Source organism: Embiotoca jacksoni, unplaced genomic scaffold (genome assembly GCF_022577435.1).
Source record: "Embiotoca jacksoni isolate LCO1_2020_lvr unplaced genomic scaffold, fEmbJac1.0.p SCAF_10, whole genome shotgun sequence".
Taxonomy (NCBI): domain Eukaryota; kingdom Metazoa; phylum Chordata; class Actinopteri; family Embiotocidae; genus Embiotoca; species Embiotoca jacksoni.
Window position 1 is genome coordinate 679,971 of NW_027185230.1, and position 21,362 is coordinate 701,332.

The 21,362-nt window shown below is 39.6% G+C and overlaps 2 protein-coding genes across 3 annotated transcripts in view; one reads left to right on the top strand and one right to left on the bottom strand.

Moving 5' to 3' along the window:
• atp8b1 (ATPase phospholipid transporting 8B1) overlaps positions 1–3,594 on the bottom strand; it is a 33,755-nt gene extending 30,161 nt beyond the window's left edge. For both annotated transcript variants that reach the window (XM_069160712.1, XM_069160703.1), the window contains exon 1: positions 3,442–3,594. The gene's annotated coding sequence lies outside the window, so the exon portion shown is untranslated. The remainder of the gene's footprint in view (positions 1–3,441) is intronic.
• Positions 3,595–8,462: 4,868 nt separating this feature from the next.
• txnl1 (thioredoxin-like 1) lies at positions 8,463–15,687 on the top strand. Its single transcript, XM_069160725.1, has 8 exons — positions 8,463–8,741; positions 9,838–9,934; positions 10,684–10,857; positions 11,577–11,699; positions 12,305–12,374; positions 13,521–13,693; positions 15,219–15,323; positions 15,420–15,687. Exons 1-8 carry the CDS (start codon positions 8,644–8,646, stop codon positions 15,447–15,449), a joined length of 870 nt encoding a protein of 289 aa, XP_069016826.1. The 5' UTR covers positions 8,463–8,643; the 3' UTR covers positions 15,450–15,687.
• Positions 15,688–21,362: the final 5,675 nt, after the last annotated feature.

Here is a 21,362-nt window from a genome sequence, read left to right on the forward strand (position 1 = left end):
GCTCAAGCCTGAAAAGAAAATGTTTCTGACAATAGTGGCTATAGTTAGAGTGACGTATTAGAGGGGACTCCCGGCAAAATAAATTCTGTTGGGTCCTTATTGCCCCCTAGATTTTGATACAGAGACCTTAAACGAGATAGAATCACAAAGCAATACATACTTTAATTACTGCTATACGCTTGAGGTTACAATTCCCAAAGTTAATGTGGAATTTGATCAACTAAAAAGATACTAACAGGGAATTTGGGAGTCCAGGAGAGGTGCCTACTTAGAATGTATCCAAACGAGTTAAGGCCCCAAGGCGGAAATAAAGAACTCCAACTCTAATTTGAAATATCAAATCCCTATTTGCCTAAATTACCGATTGGAGGACCGACTGAGTTGTGCAAAAGGTATTTAATCCATTACTTATTGTATCATTAAAATGATCAAGTCATCATAATTATCGGGCAAATGAACAATGATTAAAGTTTATTTGTGAAGTAGAAAGATAGCGACTAGCGCACGAATGTGGGTGATATGTTCAAGCTTCAACACATGAGTGATGCCACACATTCCTGACTACTGCAGTGAATTCATGTGTTGACCAGTTAAACTATGTACTGTATATACAGTATAGTATGATCAAATGTCAGAATATATTGGAGCAAACACTAATATCGATATTGTGACAATATTAGAGGGACAACCGTCTGTGCTTTCACGATATATATACGCAAGAAGATCTATGACAAATAATCATCATTAATGTGGATATAATGACGCGAAAATGGTCAAAGGCAACAGAACATCTGGAAGTCTGTTGAGCTCAAGAATTAACGTCACATTACTGTAATGCAGCCATTAGAACCAGGAAGAGACAACACAAATGCCTTATTATGATATCGCAATATCAAAAACCTCAGACTATATCTGGTCTCATATCACGATAATGAGATATTGTCAACATGTCTTAATACATATTACATGAAACTACTTTAATTAATGACAGTTAGCAGAAATTTTAGAAGATCTTAGCTGGAAACATCACTTGCTAAGTAGGTCTGTAAGTCAAACTGCGTCACGACATATAAATGAAACAAGCATTTACCTAAAAAAAAAAAAAAAAAAAAAAGATGCAAGAAGAAGACTGCTACTTCTATAAAATATATACTAAAATAAACGTCAAAACAAAAGGCACTAATAAAACATACAGAAAACTGTCAGAACAACCCCGTGGAAAGTTTCAGGTCCATAAGTGAAACCCATCGGGTCATCTGTATGAAAAACATAGAAACCAGACAGCTGACGTGACTTCCACCTCGGTCAACTCTTCTAATCAATTTGCCTCTCAAGTCATGATTCAAATTCCCCATCATTGCTTCCAAGGTCGGATATTTCCATAAGGAGACAAACATTTCCCTAATCAAAGGGGCTCAAACTTGCTTTGTCTGCAAGAGAAACGCGTCGCTGCCTGTTTATGGAAAAACATCCAGGCTAGTTGGACTCCTGCGTCCAGCAGCTGCCACTGTGTTCAAAACACAACATGTTTATTATGCAAGTTACAATGGAGTCTAATGGTGAACACGAAAGAAGCTGTATGGTAGGTTGAACTACGGAAGAAAAATCGTGGCTTTGACACAACTATTATTCTGCTGCTTGACATGAATCACATCCACATTGAGGCCCAGACATTCAAAGCAATATAATATATTTAAGATGGGAGGGAAACAACTACTTTTGTGGGATTAAGACACTTGTAGCTCATGGCAGTGTATCCCCAAAAGTTGTGGCTTGTTCCCCTTAAAAATTAAACAATATCCACTTAAAATCAGACCAATACTGTGTGTGTTTTAACCAGTTCAACCAATGTGATTAAATTCCTGGTAAAATTTAGATCATCTTTAGAGTCCTGACCTGAGGAGGTCGAGTTTTTCTATAAATTACAATAGAAAAAGCAAAGGTTATGGAGGAGGTAAATATCTTTCGAGGCTCTTTCAGTATTATCTTTAAAACAACTGGGGAGGTTCTGACCACCTGTTTGGGAACATCTGCCTACATTTTTGGATATGTGAGGATAAATGACAAAACATGCACGTATTTTTCTAAATAATCGTTTGACACTTTTGTTAAATTTAAGTATTCTGCTCTTCACAGTTTATGAGTAAGAATCTTTTATTCTGAAGGATTTGGGCCAGGAGTCACAGTGAGGCAAAATAATGACAATATTTTGCGGGTCAAAAAAAAACAAAAAAACACGGTGCTGATATTTACTTACTCATTACATTCTCACGCCACATTTTTCCTTTGTCATCATGGCAAGACATTTGATTGCGTAATGGAAACACTTTCAACTTGACTGGGTATGGGGCATCACAAATAAAGCATAAATGAACCGATTTAATTCCCAAGTCTGAGTATGGATACCAAAATGACTCTTTTTTTGTATACCTCACATTGAAAAGCAAAATAAACACCCGTCATTGCCCAAACACAAGCAGCCAGACAATTTCAAATCTAAAAACGTTCTGGTTAAAATCAATAACAAAAGGAGGAATCTGTCCAGACATTCTAAGTTTTTGAACAAGTTTCATTACTGCGTTCTGTAGATAAAGCACCAAAAATATTGACATTCAATATCCAGACCTACTTCTGATGTCAGAGAGCTTCTGCTCCAGATCAATACGGTCCAATAAAAGAGTCCTCCATTAACTCCTATCATCATGAAGGATATGATGTTTCCATTTTTATTCAAACAGTTTTAGGTGTTTAATAGAGGATGCCATTGAACTGAGTGAATGAGAGGTGTTTCTATATAGTCTACCTATGAATTGGACCTTCATAGATACGGGCCTATTGGGACAGATGAAACACAAGTAAATTGGACAAACTATAATTTTTTAAACGATGGACAATGTAACTATAGAATTCTGCCTGCAATGACAGCACTTCTGGTTTATGGTATACTGGTCTCTTTATTGGTAGGCTGTGACATAATGTCTTTCCTATAATACTTATCCAAATGCAGAGACTTTATAGCGACCTCGTCCCGACTGGACACGCGATTTTTAGATGTTTTAAAAGGACCTTAAAATATTTTACAGGAAGAACCCTAAATTAGATATAAATATTTTTTGACAAGAGAAGATTCAACAAGTCGAGAATGGAGGCAGTTCACGGACACAAATTTGTAATGTACCTGTTCTGAACCGCTTTTTATCCCTGTGAGGGTTTAAAACAAAGTTTCAGTATACTCATTTAAATAATATTTATAAATCGAAACTGTTGCGTGCAAACGATGTAGGTTTCTCTGAGGAAGAAAGGTGAGTTCGGCAGCCGCCCAGGTGGAACTTCCCATGCTTTTCTTTCTTTTTTTTTTTAACAAAATGAGATAAAAACCCAGAAATTCAAAGCCAAAAACTCAAACTCACACATGTACATGTACATGTTACCTGGACTTACTGCGTGTCGCCTGCAAATGAATAGAAAACGCTGAATCCTGTTCTCTGTCGGTCTCTTGGGCGCTCTGTCACTGCACCATGTTTTCCTCTTCTTCCTGCTTGTAGAGTCTCCGGCTGCGGCTCCCCTCCCCGCCCTTCCTCCCCGGATGCTTCACCTTCTCTGCCCCGCACAAACCTGCCGGACTGGTCTGACGCGTCCAGCACTTCAAACAACAACAAAACAGCCCACTAAAAACTACGCGTGACATTCAAAGGCAAGCTGCAGCTTCGGAAGTGGGCGAGTAGGTGCTGTGGTCACGTGACGCACAGTAAAGGTGCGTAATTGAGATCTTAATTAAACCAAGTGGGGTTTCTAGTCCCAATACTTCATGCGTGACACTTGATAGATCGACTGCAGACCAGTACCTGACATTAGTTAGCGTCAGCGAACAAGCCAACTGCACATGGATATGTCAATAGAATCATCCCAGCAATGTTTTCAGAGTAACATGCTATCAAGTCAGTATTAACGCTATGTTGACGGAAAAAGGCGGCTTTGGGAACAACAATAGATTTTAAGTCTTTAAATGTGAATTCCAATAGACCCCAAATGTTTTCTATTTTGTTGGTAGATTTTCTTAAAGCTCCCCGTGGGCTACTCCATGCACGTCAGACTTAAGAGTCTCAAAGAGGAACAGTTTTATCATCAGACTGAACACATTTCATGTCAACTTGGTTATTTATGTCTAAGTCAATAAACAGCAGGCTTTAATGATCAAAATATGGATCTCAACTCTTGTATATATATATATTATACTATATAGTGCGCTATTTACCCTTGTGGACAAAAACACAATCCATATTCAGCAACAAAAATGATTTTTTTTTTTTAAATAGCAGGTATAGAGAAAGGTCTAACAAAAAACATATGAAGTTGCATTATGGGAAATATAGGCGCTTAACCCCAAAAGTCTAAAAGTCAGGATTATCAATTTGATTTTTAATTCAGGCATACTTGTTTTGATGGAGGATACTCCATTTGTTGAGCATCAGTACTTATTTCTAGTAGCCTAACTACATTTAAAAAATTGCATTTTGTTTTCAACTGCACATGGCAGACACATTAAATAGACACATTTAAATGAAGAAGAAAACAATGAAAACTGAGGTGAGGAAATCAAATGCTCAACCCAGCGATGAGATTTTCCCTGTTTTTTTAAGATATGCTACAGGATGCAAAGGTTCTTGGACATAGCCTTCCACATTGGATTTAGGGAACTAAGAGAGCTTCATTAACAAGAAGGAGGCAGAAACATTATGGCAAAAATGTGAACTGATCTTTGAAAAACGTCCAGCTCGGTTATTCTAATGTAGTGCCCTAAACTTAAAAAAAAACATAACACTGAAAGGAGGGCAATGAAAAAACAAAACAATTTAACTCAAGGGGGGTCAAAGTTTTACTAGAAAAGGTGATGTACGGTTTTTCTATCCTGTAGAGAGCAGTAAAATGGCCAGAAGCGTTTAAAGTGCAAAAAGCCTAAAGAAGAAGAAAAAAGAAAAGGAAGCCCCGCCAGAAGTAAAGATAGGGACTGAGCTAGAATATGTAACTGTGGAGCTCTGGATAAGTGAAAGAGAGATCATAGTTATACATTTTTAGAATCCTTGTAAAAATTAGAGGTGAATAGATTGGCACAAATTGAAGGGATAGGTGGCAACAAGGTGTTGGTATGTGGAGATTTTAATGCACATAGCACGTTATGGGGTGGAGTAAGAACAGATTTAAATTTGGTTTGTTTAAATGATGGTAGAGGGACTAGATTAGATGTGCACACGTGGAACATGTCTGCACTAGATTTAACTATCATATCTGGGAATTTAGCAGGGATATGTGAGTTGGATGTAGAAGATGAAACATCAATGGGTAGTGATCATTTTCCAATAAATTGTAAAGTGTCATTACAAGACAGATTAACATTTTATATGGAGACCAGAGGAATGATAAGATAGATAGATAGATAGATAGATAGATAGATAGATAGATAGATAGATAGATAGATAGATAGATAGATAGATAGATAGATAGATAGATAGATAGATAGATAGATAGGTAGGTAGGTAGGTAGGTAGGTACTTTATTAATCCCTCAGAGGGAAATTTTGATGTTACAGCAGCATGTACAGAGCAAAAATATAATTTAAAAAAATGCACATTCCATACAATAAAATAAAATGATTAGAAGCATGAGAGGAATTAGAAGAGTACGGCAGTATCCACTATTCAAGAGGGGGGAGGAAACAGCAGCGTCAGATGGGGAGAAGGCAGAGATGATGGTAAAAGCATTATCAGAAATCCACAGCTCTGCCAACCTGACAGTAGAAGGTAAGAGAGGAAGGGAAAGGACACAGTCAGCCCATCCAGATATTCTTGAAAGAAGAGACAATACTGACAGTCCAATTGATGCCCCATTTACTTTGGAAGAGTTGAAAAGAGCAATAAAAAGAGATGGACTGACATCGCCAGAGAAGGATGAAATTTGTTATATAATGCTGAAGCATTTAGGTAGTTTAGCAATGATGAAATTGTTGTTTTTTTTATAATAAGGTTTAGGAAGTGAGGAGACTACCTAGTTCTTGGAAAGAAGCTGTGATTATCCCAATCAGGAAACCAGGCAGAGACTCATCAAACCCAATAAATTATAGACCCATCGCACTAACATCTCATGTAGGTAAGAGTATGGAAAGAATGATTACAGACAGATTAACATTTTATATGGAGACAAGGGGAATGATAAGACCTCATCAAAGTGGATTTCGGTGGAGGAACTACAGACCCAATTATTTGTTTAGAAACAAAAATCCAAAAAGCCCAGGTAAATAAAGAGTCAGTGATGGCTGTGTTTTTTGATGGGGAAAAGGCATATGACATGGTTTGGAAGGTGGTGTTGTTGATTAAATTAAATATGATAGGAATAGGTGGCAGAGCATATAATTGGATTAAAGACTTTTTATTTAACAGATTTATGCAAGTCAGAATTGGGACGGCACTATCTAGAAGATACCCGGTAGAGAGTGGTACACCTCAGGGTAGTGTAATTAGTCCGATACTGTTCTCCATCATGATAAATTATATGTTTTCCTTCAAGTTCAGGGTGATATTGGACGATCCCTATTTGCTGATGATGGAGCACTGTGGAAGAGGCCAAAGAACATAAACCATATTAAAGGGAAAGTACAAGAGGTAGAATGTGGTAGAAAGATGGTCTTATTCATTGGGATTCAAGTTTTTTGTGAGAAAAACTAAAACAATCATGTTTACTAGAAAGAGAAGAGTTGATGCTCAGATAAAGATGTACGGACAAAAGATTGAACAAGTAAACGTTTTTAGGTTTCTAGGTGTGTGGTTCGATGATAGATTAACATGAAATGATCATATTCAGAGGATAGTTATGAAATGTAAAAATATTTTAAATGTAATGAGGTGTCTAACAAGGTCAGAATGGGGAGCCAGCAGGTCTGCAATTTAAAATATTTATATCGCTCTGATGAGATCAGTTCCCAATTATGGTTGTCTTGTATTTGGATCAGCTGCTAAAACTTCATTAAAGAAGCTGGAAGTGGTGCAATCCCAAGCTGTAAGGCTCTGTTGTGGTGCTTTTAAAACAAGTCCTGTGTCTGTTCTTCAGGTGGAGGTGGGTGAGGGCGCCGCTGCATTTGAGACACAAGCTCTTAACTATGAACTACTGGGCCAATCTTCAAGGACATTCCAGAGATAATCATCCAACCACAAAGGTGCTTCTGCCATGTTGGGAGAGTGAAAAGGCCAAATAGGACTGTTTTGCATGGAGCAGTGAAAAATTTGCAACTGATATGTCATTAGATTAGATAACATTCACTCCTACAGTACCGCTATCAGCAACACCACCTTGGCTATTTCCCTCAGTGTCAGCTGATCATTATTTATTGGACAAAACCCAAGCACTTAAAGATATTGACAATATTGCAGGAGTGGTGGAGGACAGACTACAGACAACATATCAATCATTTGCCCCGGCATACAAAGATGGATCTAAAGATCCTAACACAGGGGGAACCGGTTTTGCGGTCACCATACCAACCTTGCAATATGAAGTCAAAAGGAGAACATCAGACCATCTGTCTGTTTATACAGTTGAGACGTCGGCCATTTTAACAGCACTGCAGCGGGTGGAGGAGGTTCAGATCAGAAAGGTCATCATCTGTTCAGATTCCAGTTCAGCATTATTGTCATTACAATCATTCACATCTCACAGCAGGCAGGATTTAATCAATGAAATATACGAAACACTGTTCCGACTTAAAAATATGGGTATTTTTGTATCATTTATGTGGGTACCAGCACGCAGAAGGGAACGGAAGAGCAGATAAATTAGCAAAACAAGCTTTGTAATGTCAGCACAAGACAGACATTTTATTCAGCAAAGCAGAAACTAAATCAATAATCAAAAGAAACATTATTAATGAATGGCAGCACAGTTGGGACTCAGGAGACACAGGAAGACATCTTTATGCTATTCAGAAAAAAGTTGGCAAAGGAAGGACATCCAGAAGAAGCACCACAGAAGAAAACATATTAAACAGACTGAGGATTGGACACATGAACAAAACAATGCAACTAATAAATAAACACCAATAGGACTATGTGAGTTCTGCAAAATAGCAAAATCTGTAGATCATATCATTTGTCATTGCCAGAAATCCACACTCGAGCGAGACAGGCTGAAGAGGAAGCTGGGAGTTGAGGAAATAAATCTAAAAGATGCCTTAACCTTGGGGGCAGGAAATGTACTACAATACTTGAAAGAAACAGGATTGAGTAAACGAATTTAGGTCACCGAACTGATACAACTCCTATATTTTTTTATTTTTATTTTTTGTAAAGGGAAAGGTTACTGTGGTCCACACTCCAAAACAGTAGGTGGTGGTAATGCACCTTTCGCTGGATGACATCCGCCATAAAACTAAAAAGAAGAAGGAAGCCACGCCCTTCCTGTTGTGTGTCGGCCAATCAGGAATCCACATCCGGAAGCAGCTTACTGTAACGAGTGTGGCACAGAAACGGATAGCTAGTCGGCTAATATACTGACAGAAAGCTAAAAACAAAACACTTTATATTTGTTCGGTTGCCTCGGTTCTTACCCAGAAAATTACCCGGGTAAGCAACTCCCATTACAGCCGCCAACTGCACCATGGTCGGTGTTAAAGTGATCGGGAGCGACCCGGACTTCCAACCGGAGCTAGCGGCCGCCGGCTCCAGGCTCGCCGTGGTGAAGTTCACAATGGCTGGGTAAGATGACCGAACCGGCCGCGAGGCTGACCAGGCCTGTAGTTTCTTTTCTCAGCGTACGAGTGGAAACATTCAAATCTTGTCGTTAAGCTGTTTTGAAAAAGTGACGAGCAGAATAATGATGTTTATCTGTCAAGGAGAACTTAAATTACCTTAACGGGGCTAATGGCGTGCTATCGTTAGCAGCTGTTAGCTCGCTAGCTTACAATGACAGAGCAGTATTACAGTCACTGGGCTGCTGAGGTGTCGCAGGATTTAATGACGTGTCGGCTGATTAAAAGAAGAACAGGATACCATCTCTGGTGTTGTCTCCAAGAAAAAGTAGCACTATTACCGCTAACATAATGCTCAAAGGTGAATCTTTTGCTCCCCGGGTGCCTGGACGTCGTGTCTTTGTACTCTGGTCGATCTGTTGAGTTGATAACATGACAGAGAATCAATGGCAGCTTTAAACATGTAAGATATACTCTGCTCAAAGTTGCTGAAATGAAAAGTTGAACTGGGTTGTCCCATTAGCATGCCATAAATATTATCAAATATTTGTAAGTGATGACATTAAACAACCCTCAAATGTAATTTGGACCTCTGGTAAGCTTTGGGTGTTTATGAAGAATGCCTTTATTTCAGAGCCTGATTTAAGCTTATTTACGACCTCACGCTATCAAAAACTCAGAATCAGAACCTGCTTTATATATTTACCAACAGTGGGGATGATATAGTAGTGATAGAGTACACAATTAATCAATAGCTCTTAGGAAGTACGACAAATCAGTGCTAAGTTCATCGGATTCATTTTTTGGGGATCGATATTATGTTTTTGCTGTATTATATCAGTGAACATGTCAGCCAATAAGCAACAAGACATGTCTGCAAGGAAATACTAAAGATATCTTTAATTTAGAAATAATGTCTCCGATATATATCCAATCCACGAGAGCACTGTCTAGTGCAAATCAAAACAGCAGAAACCGGTTCTTCAAATAATTCACTTTACCATGATGTATAACAGAGGCAGTTGATAAACTGAATTATTTCTGCACTCCTTAAAAGATGAGAGCAGATCCTTAACCTAACGTCCTCCCCGCTGCCTCCTCAGGTGTCGACCCTGCGTCAGAATAGCTCCAGCTTTCAACATGTTGAGTAACAAGTACCCACAGGTCGTCTTCCTCGAAGTCGACGTTCATGTTTGTCAGGTAAGTGATCCACCACATCCCCCTCATGGTTTACATCAAGTCCCAAAACACACAGAGCAGATAGAGAGAGAGAACAATTACTTATTGTTCAACCATTTAAAAAAAAAAAAATCTAGTTGTGCCACCAATATTAAGGTTTATTATATGATGATCTTTGGACTATTCAAGCAGTGTCAAACCAATGCGAGAATCAGGCCAGATAACTTTGTTTCAACGATTTAATCTTTAAGCTTTTATTATTATTTTTACTTGCTGATTTCCATCGTGAAGCCGCAAGGGTAAAAACCATATCCAACAAACCTCACTCACTTCTTGTGAAATCAAAACAAATTTACTGTGAGCATTAAATTATTAAATTGTGGATACATAATTTGTTTAGGTTTGTAACAATAATAGAAAATACAGACTATTGCATACCTTATCTTTTAAATTGAAATCATACAGTACCAGGATGTTTGTCAGGTGCCAGCCATCATTTGGTATTGAAATCTGAACAGCACGTTCACTTCTGAAATAACAAATGTGTTTGGTAAGTTGGTTTTGCGGAAGCTGTGGACCAAACACATGTGAGGCTCGGCAGACTGAGTCAGAGCACCAGAGAGGGAACTTCATGAAATAGGCAACTCACCAGGCAGAGAGGCGCTGGTGAAGAACTACAATCAATAATACAAGGATTTCATGTTATTGGTGTAAACTCTAATGATAATACAGTGATAGTTCTTACAAAACCATTTCTCTCTTTCACTCAGGCGACAGCGGCAGCCAACAACATCTCAGCCACACCGACGTTCTTGTTCTTCAGGAACCGGGTCCGGGTGGATCAGTACCAGGGGGCAGACGCTGCGGGTCTGGAAGAGAAGATTAAACAGCACACAGAGAACGACCCGGGAAACAATGAGGACTCCGACATTCCAAAGGGATACGTGAGTGGACGTCCCCGACACCAGTCATCGTTCTGTTGGAGGGTTTTGATGAGATGTGTGCGGGATTTACTGTCAGGTTTTATCAGATGGCCATCAGCAATGTTTAAATATGTAAATGATGTTTGCATTTTTGATGTATTACTCGTTGAAAAGCAGCTGAACATCTTCAGCCTTGTTGAGAGTAAAGGTGGATTTATACACCTGCATTAATGGGCGTCACTGTACTAACGCAGGCTCCTTTAACTTCCTCAAAAAATTTAACAATTATGATTTATGATTATGATCAATCAACGGGAGATACCATGTGGGGTGGCAGGAACCTGATTGGCTGCTTGTGATTTTACACTTAATGTTTGGGAGTGAAGACTGCATTCAGGAAGTCAAGGAAAGACTCAGTAGTCCTCTCCTTTTCAGGAACAAACAAAGTGATGACACAGCAAAGCTTCTGCTCTCTGTGATCATCGCTCCTGAATGAATGAAAGCACAGTGATTCCACAGCAGTGGTCTCTTATCCAGTAACAAGACACTTTGAATAAAACATTAAAGTTATCTAGATGTAACTCCAGTGTAGGGATTCAACGGTACGTCAGAGGAGAAAAAATTCACCGGAAAACAAAAATAAATGCATATTATGGTTTATATAGTTGGAAACGATCTAATGTTGAAAAAAGGTGACAGAACCAGAAGTTGAGTTTCTCTTTGTCTGCTGTATTTTTCAGATGGACCTCATGCCTTTTGTCAGCAAAGCCGGCTGCGAGTGCCTCAACGAGAGCGACGACTGCGGCTTCGACAACTGCTTAATCAAAGACTCGTCCTACATGGAGTCAGACTGTGATGAACAGGTGCGAGCTGCCAGTTCATGCACGATATGTAGGAGTTTGTCTTTTTATTTGTGCAACAAATGGGCAGATGTAAGAATCCACAACGACTGCTTTAAACCCGCATCAGATAACATCAGTGCCTTGCATATACTGTTTCTTTGTCTAGGCAGGAGCTATTCTGAATAATATCCAAAACTTCCCTGTTAAGCGAGTACTTCGGGGTTATTACACGTTTGAGAAGCTGCAGGTTTCAGGTCGTTGTTCTCTTAGTGGAAAAGACCGAATGTCACTTGATTTTAAATGAAACATATCAACAGATAAACCAAGAAAACTGATTGCTGATCTCTATTTTCATTCTTAGTCACTTCATGTGCATCTGCTCAAATCTTACATTATATATTACACTTAGCCTTATTTAAACTTTATATGTGATGTTACTATGCAACCTCCATAGTTGATGGTGAAAGAGATGATCATTTTCTTTCCTCTGTCCCCTCAGGAGTAACACTTTTTAGTCCCAGTGAAATTGATTGTCCTTCTTGGTTTACCTTTTTTAAGAGTTGAATTTTGTTGTATGTGGAGTGTTCCGTTTTCTGACGTGTTGCTTCTTTTTAAATCTTATCCAGTTGTTGATAACGATCGCCTTCAACCAGCCTGTGAAGCTCTTCTCTATGAAGCTCCAGTCGACAGACTTTGGTGAGTTTTATTGTGCTGCTCACTCGGGTTGTGCCAAATCGTATTGTTCATGGCGATATCGTTGTCATTTGTGATTCATGTCATGATAGTGGCAATATTGCAACTTGTTGACATAGTGACATCGTGCCCTTACGGTATGATGTAAGGTACGTGCGTAACTTTAACACAGCAACAGCAAGCATGGCTGAAGCAGCTCCACGGAGGAGGAGTTCGTTCCGAACAGGGCAGTGACTTCAGAAGTGTGGGAGGGGTTTCTTTACTACAGATCAGATTTACAACAAACCACATAAATATGTTAGTTTCTACTGAATGTTTGAAGGCAAACAGCTTCGTTTATGCTGATATAAAAGTAATTTTAGTTATATAGCACATTTAAATGAAACAAAAGTTGTTCAAAGTGCAGCACAACAATCAAAGAGCCTTTCAAAACACAATAAGCAACAAAGCCAAAAGAAATACATTAAATGCAATATGAAGCAGGAGCAACACAAGAAAAATACCCGAGCACTACATAATGCTCAGAAAATACAATCAAAGGGAAATATCGGAAAATTTAAATATGATTTGAATCGAGATTTGATTTCAGTTGGAGGAGGAGTTTAGGAGCCATCACTGAGAAAACCTGGTCGGTCCCAAGAAACACAAAAAAGCGCTGGTTCAGACGCCTGCGCATGACATGTGGGGTATCTGTTCAGACAGAAAGGACGGAGCGTCACATTTAACCACTTATACACCGACAATTTTTTTTTTTTAAATGTACCCTATACTGAACAAGCAGCCAATGTAAGGATGCCACAAGAGGAGAATTGTGCTCACACTTGAGTCAGGAACCTCACCGCAGCATGTTGTACATCCTGCAACCAGGATATTAATGTCTGGCCCAGGCAACATACACAGAAATGCAATACTTTCTTCAAATTATGAATAAAGTATTTTACAGTATTTTCTCTTTGGTTATTGCAGAAATACCCTAAAATATCTTGATATCATTTCAGGGCCGTATCGCCCACCTCTACTGCTTACATTAATCTGAATCTGTTATACGGAGGTGATACAATGAAAATCCTTTTCAGTTTCCTTATAACTGTTCTGCACCGCAACCACCTCGTCTCATTTGGTTCTTTTCGCCATCCCTCTCTCCATCAGCCCAAGCCCCTAAGGTGGTGAAGGTGTTCATCAACCTCCCTCGGTCGATGGGTTTTGACGACGCGGAGCGAAGCGAAGCCACTCAGACTCTGGAGCTGTCAGAGGAAGACTACAAAGAGGACGGCTTGATTCCTCTGCGTTACGTCAAGTTTCAGAACGTACAGAGTGTAACGGTAAGAACCGGATCAGCGAAGTTACTGCCGGAACCCGGCACAGGTAGACCTGAGACATGTTATGTTTCAATTTGAAATGTACTGAAATGCGTTCATCAGTTGCTTCTCAGTACATTTTATTTAAGACTGGAGTTTTCTAGCTGAAATCTGACATCTTCCCACCTACAGCAGAAACCCGACTGCACCACAGTCCTGTCAATCAAACAGACACAACGCCAAATATACTGCTTTTTGACTCCTAATATCTAATATTTGTATTATGTTTGGAGGGACTTTAGTGAATGACACTATTGACTGTGTTTCATAATAGAAGTTAAATGGGAGTCTGTGGAGGTTTTTAGGAGCCAACCCTTGCAAAGCTCGGTGGTTTTGCATTTTAATCCACTAATGCATTGGCCTCACTTGTCACACCCTGAAGCTGCATCCAATTTTATATATATAGTTTATGGCTTCCACACAGTTAGGTAATGTTTGTCTACTGGCTTTGAAGACAAGGAGGGTTTGATGCGCAGTAGTTGTTTGAGTTGGAGTGGATTATCTCACAGGTCCTGTGCATTTGTCCTGAGATTCACACGTGTCCAGCGTGTCTCAGTCTGTTGCAGTGCCTTTGTAGTTCTGCATCTTCTGTCTCACATAGTTGAGTCATACTGATAAAGAGTCCAAACACATTCTCAAACGCCCACAGTGTAAAACTGGTGTTTCATAGTAGCCTGGTTTCACCCGCCTACTACTCACAGTTTGAGGATTCGCAGTGATTGCAGCCTGGAAACCCTGTTCACATTAAGGTTTGCTCAGCTGCTCTGAGGGGCAGAGGAGTCAGTGACCAGGGGGCGTGGCCAGTCCGATGATGTTAAAGTCCAGCATTAGTTTCTAAATGTAGGTCGAGGTCTGTGCTAGATTGAATCAGCCGGAAGGGATGCACGCTCTAAAGTCCACGCTGCCGTGATTGATTGTTTAATATTAATTCTAACCTCAACCCTCCGACAGTGTAACAACCAATCCCAGACACAGCGTCCCTCCCGAGGATCCAATCTCACACAAGGTTTCCAACAGTGGAGGCAGCGGTTGAGTTTTTTACACTCATCATGGAACGTATCATCAAACAGTCCTTAACAGTGGAAACAGTGGTCAGAAGCATGTATTAAACCTCGAGTTTGGGTCCAGAAGGTTTTACAAATTTACTCTGGATTTGGGGCTCAACCCAGCAAGGAATAATCACGTCCATTTTTTGTTAAAAAAGTAAAAAAATAAATGTGCATGGCATGACCCTGTGCAGCTGATTCACTCACACACTCTTAAAACTTTTATGTCTTATTTTCTTAAGTGAAACATATTTTGAGCCATTTTTCAGACTCATCAGTTGAGCAGTTTAGTGTGAAGATATCGATGAGTGCGAAAGATCAACCCAGAGACACTTGATCAGTCTCTGCTATACGTCTGTTCTTCCTAAAACGGTGCCTGCTGAGCTGTTTTAACTGCTTTAGTTTGATTGTTGATGGCTTCTTTTTTTCCCTCTTCTTCCCAGTTGTTTGTCAAGTCGAACCAAGGAGATGAAGAGACGACAAAAATCAACTACCTGACATTCATAGGAACTCCAGTGCAGGCCACCAACATGAACGACTTCAAAAGGGTATGAAGCAGCTGCAGCGACCGGCCTTCATTAACGTTCAGGTTTGTTTTGTCTGTCGTACTCATGGATGATGACGTTTGTTTTGTCGCCGCGCAGGTTGTAGGAAAGAAAGGTGAGAGTCACTGAGCAGGAGGATGAAGAGGAGCAAGAGGAGGAGGCTGCTGATACATCCAAGGACTTTCCCTCTGCCAAAGCTGCCACACACACCGCTGTCAGACAAACACACGCATACACACACAGCCTCCGAGTGTCCTCCTCAAGCTCTGTTTGAATTCTCTGCCTGTGGAGACTCGGTCTATAAATGATTTGTATTGTAATTCTGATGAAATCACTGTAAATAAAACACAATCCTTTTTCAAAGGCATGTGAGTCAAGCCTGTTTTCTGTGGGAGCTTCAGCAGGTGGAGGTGAAGGTGGTAGCAAGAGGGATGGTAAAGTAAGACGGGGTTGAACTGTGGTTATATTAGTAACCAGCCGTGGAAATATTACCACAGATTCCTTAAAAACATGTCCATCATGGTTTCTATATGAAATGGATTTACAATGGAAATACATGCACTGGTGTTTTTAGGTGCCTACAACTCTTTGAGTGCCTTTCAGTTTCACCACCAGAAGCTCCGTCTGCTCGGACTGTACAGAGCAGGAAACCACTCGGGAGTCCACCTTCTTCATCAAAGCACATTAAATCAGGCCAGAAATGGCCGTTTGCAAAGCTGTGCAGAGCTTATGTCTGCCCCCTGTGGTCAGTGGGGGAATCACCCCTGTCCAGTTGTGTCATTGTAAAATGAAACATTTCAGTGAAGCAAAGAAGTCGCTTAGTTGATCTTTGTAATGTTAAAGAAGGACCAAAGTCAAAGCCTGCTGTTACTGTGTATTCCTCAATAAATCTGTTCTCCTCTGATATTTCAAACATTAAGAACAAATGTTTAGGTCACTGGTTTAGTCATTCTTATCAGCACTATATTTCTCTGTACATGAGGTGGGTGTGGTTTGAGGAGCTCGTCTCCGCCCACCACACAGAAAGCGCCTGATCATTTTTGATCCAGGCTATACTGAACTGTGCGAATTAACTCTCAGAAGACAGGACAAGACTACATGTAAGCCAGTTTTATATTTATCTCATATTGTTATTATTGACATTGTACTACTATACTAACGATATTGTCATACCATAATTTGTTGTTTGCTGCTCTACCTGCCCTTTTGCATGTTTCTTACCTAGATACACAGACAGAAAATGGATAGATCTTAATATGTGACTTAACCATGGCAAATATCAACTATTTACTTCATTAATCATCGACTATGATACTGTTTTGTGTCACCGCATTAGCATACAGACTGAAATCTAAATTAAATTGCAAAGACATATATTGTAATCAAAGTTGTTATCTGGAAGATCATACAGCACTGATATGTAGCCTAGGTGTCTGGGGAATGTGCGGCTCATTCATTCATGGTACAAGCTTATCAGAGGAAAAACTATTTATGATTAGAACACAATTCTTTGGCTTGTTTCTCTCATTTTTACTCATACACTTTTTTTTTTTAATTAATTAGATTAGATCATTGTTTCTTTTTTTTTCCCCCACAGTTCCTGAAATTGTACAACACATACATTAAAGTCTGGAATAAACATGCCGTTGGGTACCTGAGAAAACAACACGTGTTGATTATTTGACTTTAATGTATGTGTTGTACAATTTCAGGAACTGTGGAACTACAAACCTTTAACTGTCATTTGTTCATGAAAAGAGTCAGTCAAATGTCTGCTTGCTTACTTATCCTTTAGAAATAACACAGAAATTAAAACTGCAAGCAGTGATATGCGGGCCCTCGCATGCTGCACGTCGGGGATCCAGCGGGTCGGGGCCCCAGCGGGTCGGGGCCACCGACTCCCCGACATGCAGCATGCGAGGGTCCGCATATTCCCGCTGGCAATTTTAATTTTTTTTCTCGATCTCGTTCCTTATTCATCTTTTAAAAAAAAAATTGCTTTTTTTAGCGGCTTCAAAAACTCATGAAAGTTGGTGCCTGACGCATGTGCAAAGTTTCATGAGGTTTGGAGCATCGCTTGACCTTAAACTGTCACGGCGAAACATCAAACTTAGCTGCGTCGCCCTGGCTATACTATATACTGTATACAATATACTATATACAAAAATGACTTTGTTTTTTATTACTTTTTAGAGTATGACCTTTTTCTGAACTGACATGTATGCCTCAAGTGGTGATTGAACCCAGTTACTTCTCACTGTGGGGCAACTGCTCTAACCACTGAACTACTGTGTCATACTTCAGCATGTCCGAAATATGAAAAAAAAAAAAGTCATACTATAGCATTAAAATGTATTAATGGGATTTTTTTTTTTTTAATTTTGTATTAAGGTTTTTGTATTGTTGTTGAGCTTTAGTATGACTGCATGTACAACACAAACCCGAATCCTGAAACTGTGAGTACTCTGTGAACCGTGTAGCTTACCTTCACAAGGATTTGCCTTGGAGGTACTCACCCCCCGTGAACCATGTGGCGTAACCTTACAGGGACTTGCTCTCCGTGAACCATGTGTAATACCTGAGTGGGGCTCGAACCCATGTCTTCATGAGGTCGTTTTCAGCTCTGAAGCAGCATCGTAGACTGCTGGACTATCTTAGGCGCCAGAGAATGAGTCCCGGCAGGAGAAAGAGTTTCACAGAGTTAATTCAGAGCTTTCCAGAGACTCAACCGACAGTCTGGTTAACTCAACAGGTAAAATATTCTACTTCACCAAGGTTGCTATTAATGGTTCAGATTCCACCTTGGCCTGTTGATGGTGATTCAACTTTTAGTAGTGTTGAAACATTTGGAGAAATTGATCATTTATTCACATTGTTCATGTGATCAACCAGCTCGACGTAACATGTGAAAGTATGAAAAGTGTCATTTCCAGTTGCCAGCAGGGGGCGCTATGACTATGAGTGAATATTACCACACGTGTCTTCAGGGCGGGACTGTTATCATAATGTTTGGAGACCGTCTCCATGTACAGAAGAGTTACACCATTTGTAGTTTCATGGCGAGACGCTCAAAATGGCTGCCACCTATCGACGAATGTAAGTGGGTCTGACAAAATCCTGAAGAGGAGTTTGTTAAAGAACAACATGTGCGAATCGCCAAAAATGGCGACTAAATTCAAAATGGTGGACTTGTCCCAGCAGAGAAAGTCCGTCTCACTGACATCATTCAGACAGTGCAAGATAAGAACGAGGTCCCATTCAAAGTCAAATGTCAAATTCCCTGACTTTCAATGATCTGTGATGATCACAAGAACAGGCCATTGTGCAGAGCAGACAATAAACAGCCACATTATTTTATTCCCATCAATTTACAAGCTCACAGGCGTTTTCAATACAAAACGTTTCACTGCTTAAACCTGCTGCACAATTATGATCACACGAGGCCTATGCACCAATCCTTGTGCAAAAAACGTTGTGTTTTATTTATTTTTTTCAAATGGGAACAACAATTCATGAAGTTCTATGGATATTACTACCTTGAATACATACATGAACTTAGCCCATTCAGCCCACTCTTTTAAGTGATAATTTTGAGCTTTACTGCCTTCCTATGACAGTACAAGAAAATTCATATTTTTTTACTGAAATGCTTACCAGTTGTTGACGTACGGAAATGGGGAAAAGAAAAACACACACAATACAAGAAATACATGAAATAGCGTGGTTAAAAATATATATATTTGGATAAATGGCAACTAAAATGTAAACTTGCAAAACAAAATTCTCCAATATTCAATGACTTAGCCCCAAAAAAAGATCAAATCCTATCTGAAATTTTTTTTTTTTTTTTTTAAATGTCCTGATAGTCCATGAAATCACTTAACTGTGGAAACCGTATAAGAATTTAAATGATAAAATAGAATTGACACCGAGATGGTTTTGCAGCTGGTTTCACACCTGTAACGTTGTCATAATCTTTTTAAAGTCATAATGGTGTCACTAAAGTCCACCCCTTCTTACTTTTCTGGCGATCGATCTGAAAATAATTCCATCATTAATTAGATGTTAGGCTTCACAAAGTGATATATTTGGGGGCGTGTTTCTGCCATTGGTGGGCGGGTGTAGCTTAGTGTCCTCAGGTTCCCAATCAAAGTCAGATTCATTGCTAACCACTACCCAGGTTGTCCAAATATGGTCACTTCTGCCTCCAAAATAGCAAGATGGCGATGGCCCAATATAATTAGTTAATATATTATTCTGAAGTAGGTGATATGTCAGATATGTATGATGGGTTTCAGTAACAAGGACATTTTTCATCATTCATTTTTATGTACTTTTAATTCAAGTTTAATTAACAACATTTCTAAACCGTGTTGTTACTTTTACTTAATTAAATGATCTGGTTACCTCTCCACCACAGTTTGTGGAATACCACCTTTTTATATCAAACTTTAATGCAGATTTATTTGCATTATTTATGGATTTATTGGCAGGGTCCGCATTCAAAACAGATTTCAAAAAGTCTTTCAGTATTATTAATTCTAAAATTCACTGAGAAGCTTGTGGGATTTTTTTTTTTGATCCGTTTTGTGGGTACATTCGTTTGTATTTGCAATAAGTGAGCTGCTGCAGTCCCAACCAGGTTTCCCTTGTAAGTGAGATTCCAGAGAGACTAATGTGGACAAATAATGCCTTAAAACAGCCAGTATTATGGTATAAAGTATACAGTCAGTGTTACATAAGGTAAGGAGGTTTAAGTCTGTCCATGTCACCTGAGTATTTATGACAGCATCACATTCTGACCACAGTTGCGATGTCAGCAAATATTCTGTTGTATTACTGTCTTGGTAGAATTCTGGTCAGTTACAATCTGACCTCCGTAAGTCAAACATCTCTCAGTGGAAAGAAAGCAACAACTACTGAACCACAACGGCAGAAAACACCTGCAACTACAAGAAAAAACTACAACAATACTCCAACTCCAGAACGACATGGAGAAAAGAGAAAACTCAACGACTGAGGTTTTTCTGAGCAGGAAACCATTTTAAAGTGCTGCGCTTAATTAGGCCGCTCTAGTTTTCTTTTATTTCTTAAGCTTATGTCTGAATTGTTAAACAAATACAAGTGTTAAGATTATTTTTTCCAAACAGGACATGAATGTTAAATAACCTCACCACATTGGTAACCCAGATTCAGACTGAATGTCATTCATTTACCTTTGCTGATGTAGTTAGTATTGCATGAGTTTTTGTGATTATTATACAGTTGGCTGCTGAGGAGAATTAACTTTACTGCTGAGTGCCTGTTTTAAAGTTTACTGAAATAATTCTGAAACTAAATGTTTTGACTGAAATTTAATAGTGACAGCGGCGTTCTGGTTGTTGAAAATTAAATTGACATTTTTAACTTTTCCATGCGAGTCAGGTTCAGTGAAGTGCTGTACTTTAACTTGAGTGGTTTAGAAAAGTAGATTTCAATCGGTAAAATCATTCAAGTGTATGAACGAGTTCGAAGAAGAAAGGCCTCCTGTGATTTAGTGTTTCCACAGTTAGAATCGGACAGTATTTTAACCTGATGCATGTGTTTTTTTCTTTCAGTTACTTGAACAAATGCAGCTTGAAGACGCTGCTCAGAAATTCAGACGTGTTCCCAGCAAAATGCTGCACGCCCTGCGACGAGCCCTTCTGGACTCTAAAAAGGAGAACAAGGAACTGGCTGCAGAAAACGCTGCTCTGACGGAGCAGCTTGCCAACAAGGAGCTCAGATGGGAGTAAGAAAAAAAGAAGATGCTGAATCAGACAGACAGTCTGGTGTCAAATCTCTTCATGGCCAGACAGGGCTTGGATACCTTGCTGAAGACTGTTGAGTCTGAAAGAGCCCGTCAAAAACAGTTTGACAATGAGCGCAAGGAGATGGACGGGAGAGAGAAGTCCACTCCTTGAGAGAAAGTCTGCGTGTCCTGCAGGTTGAGACCGAGAAGGTCAAAGCACTGTGGAAGGGAGAGCGCGAGCAGCTCAACGAGGAGAAGCGCTCCTTTGTAAG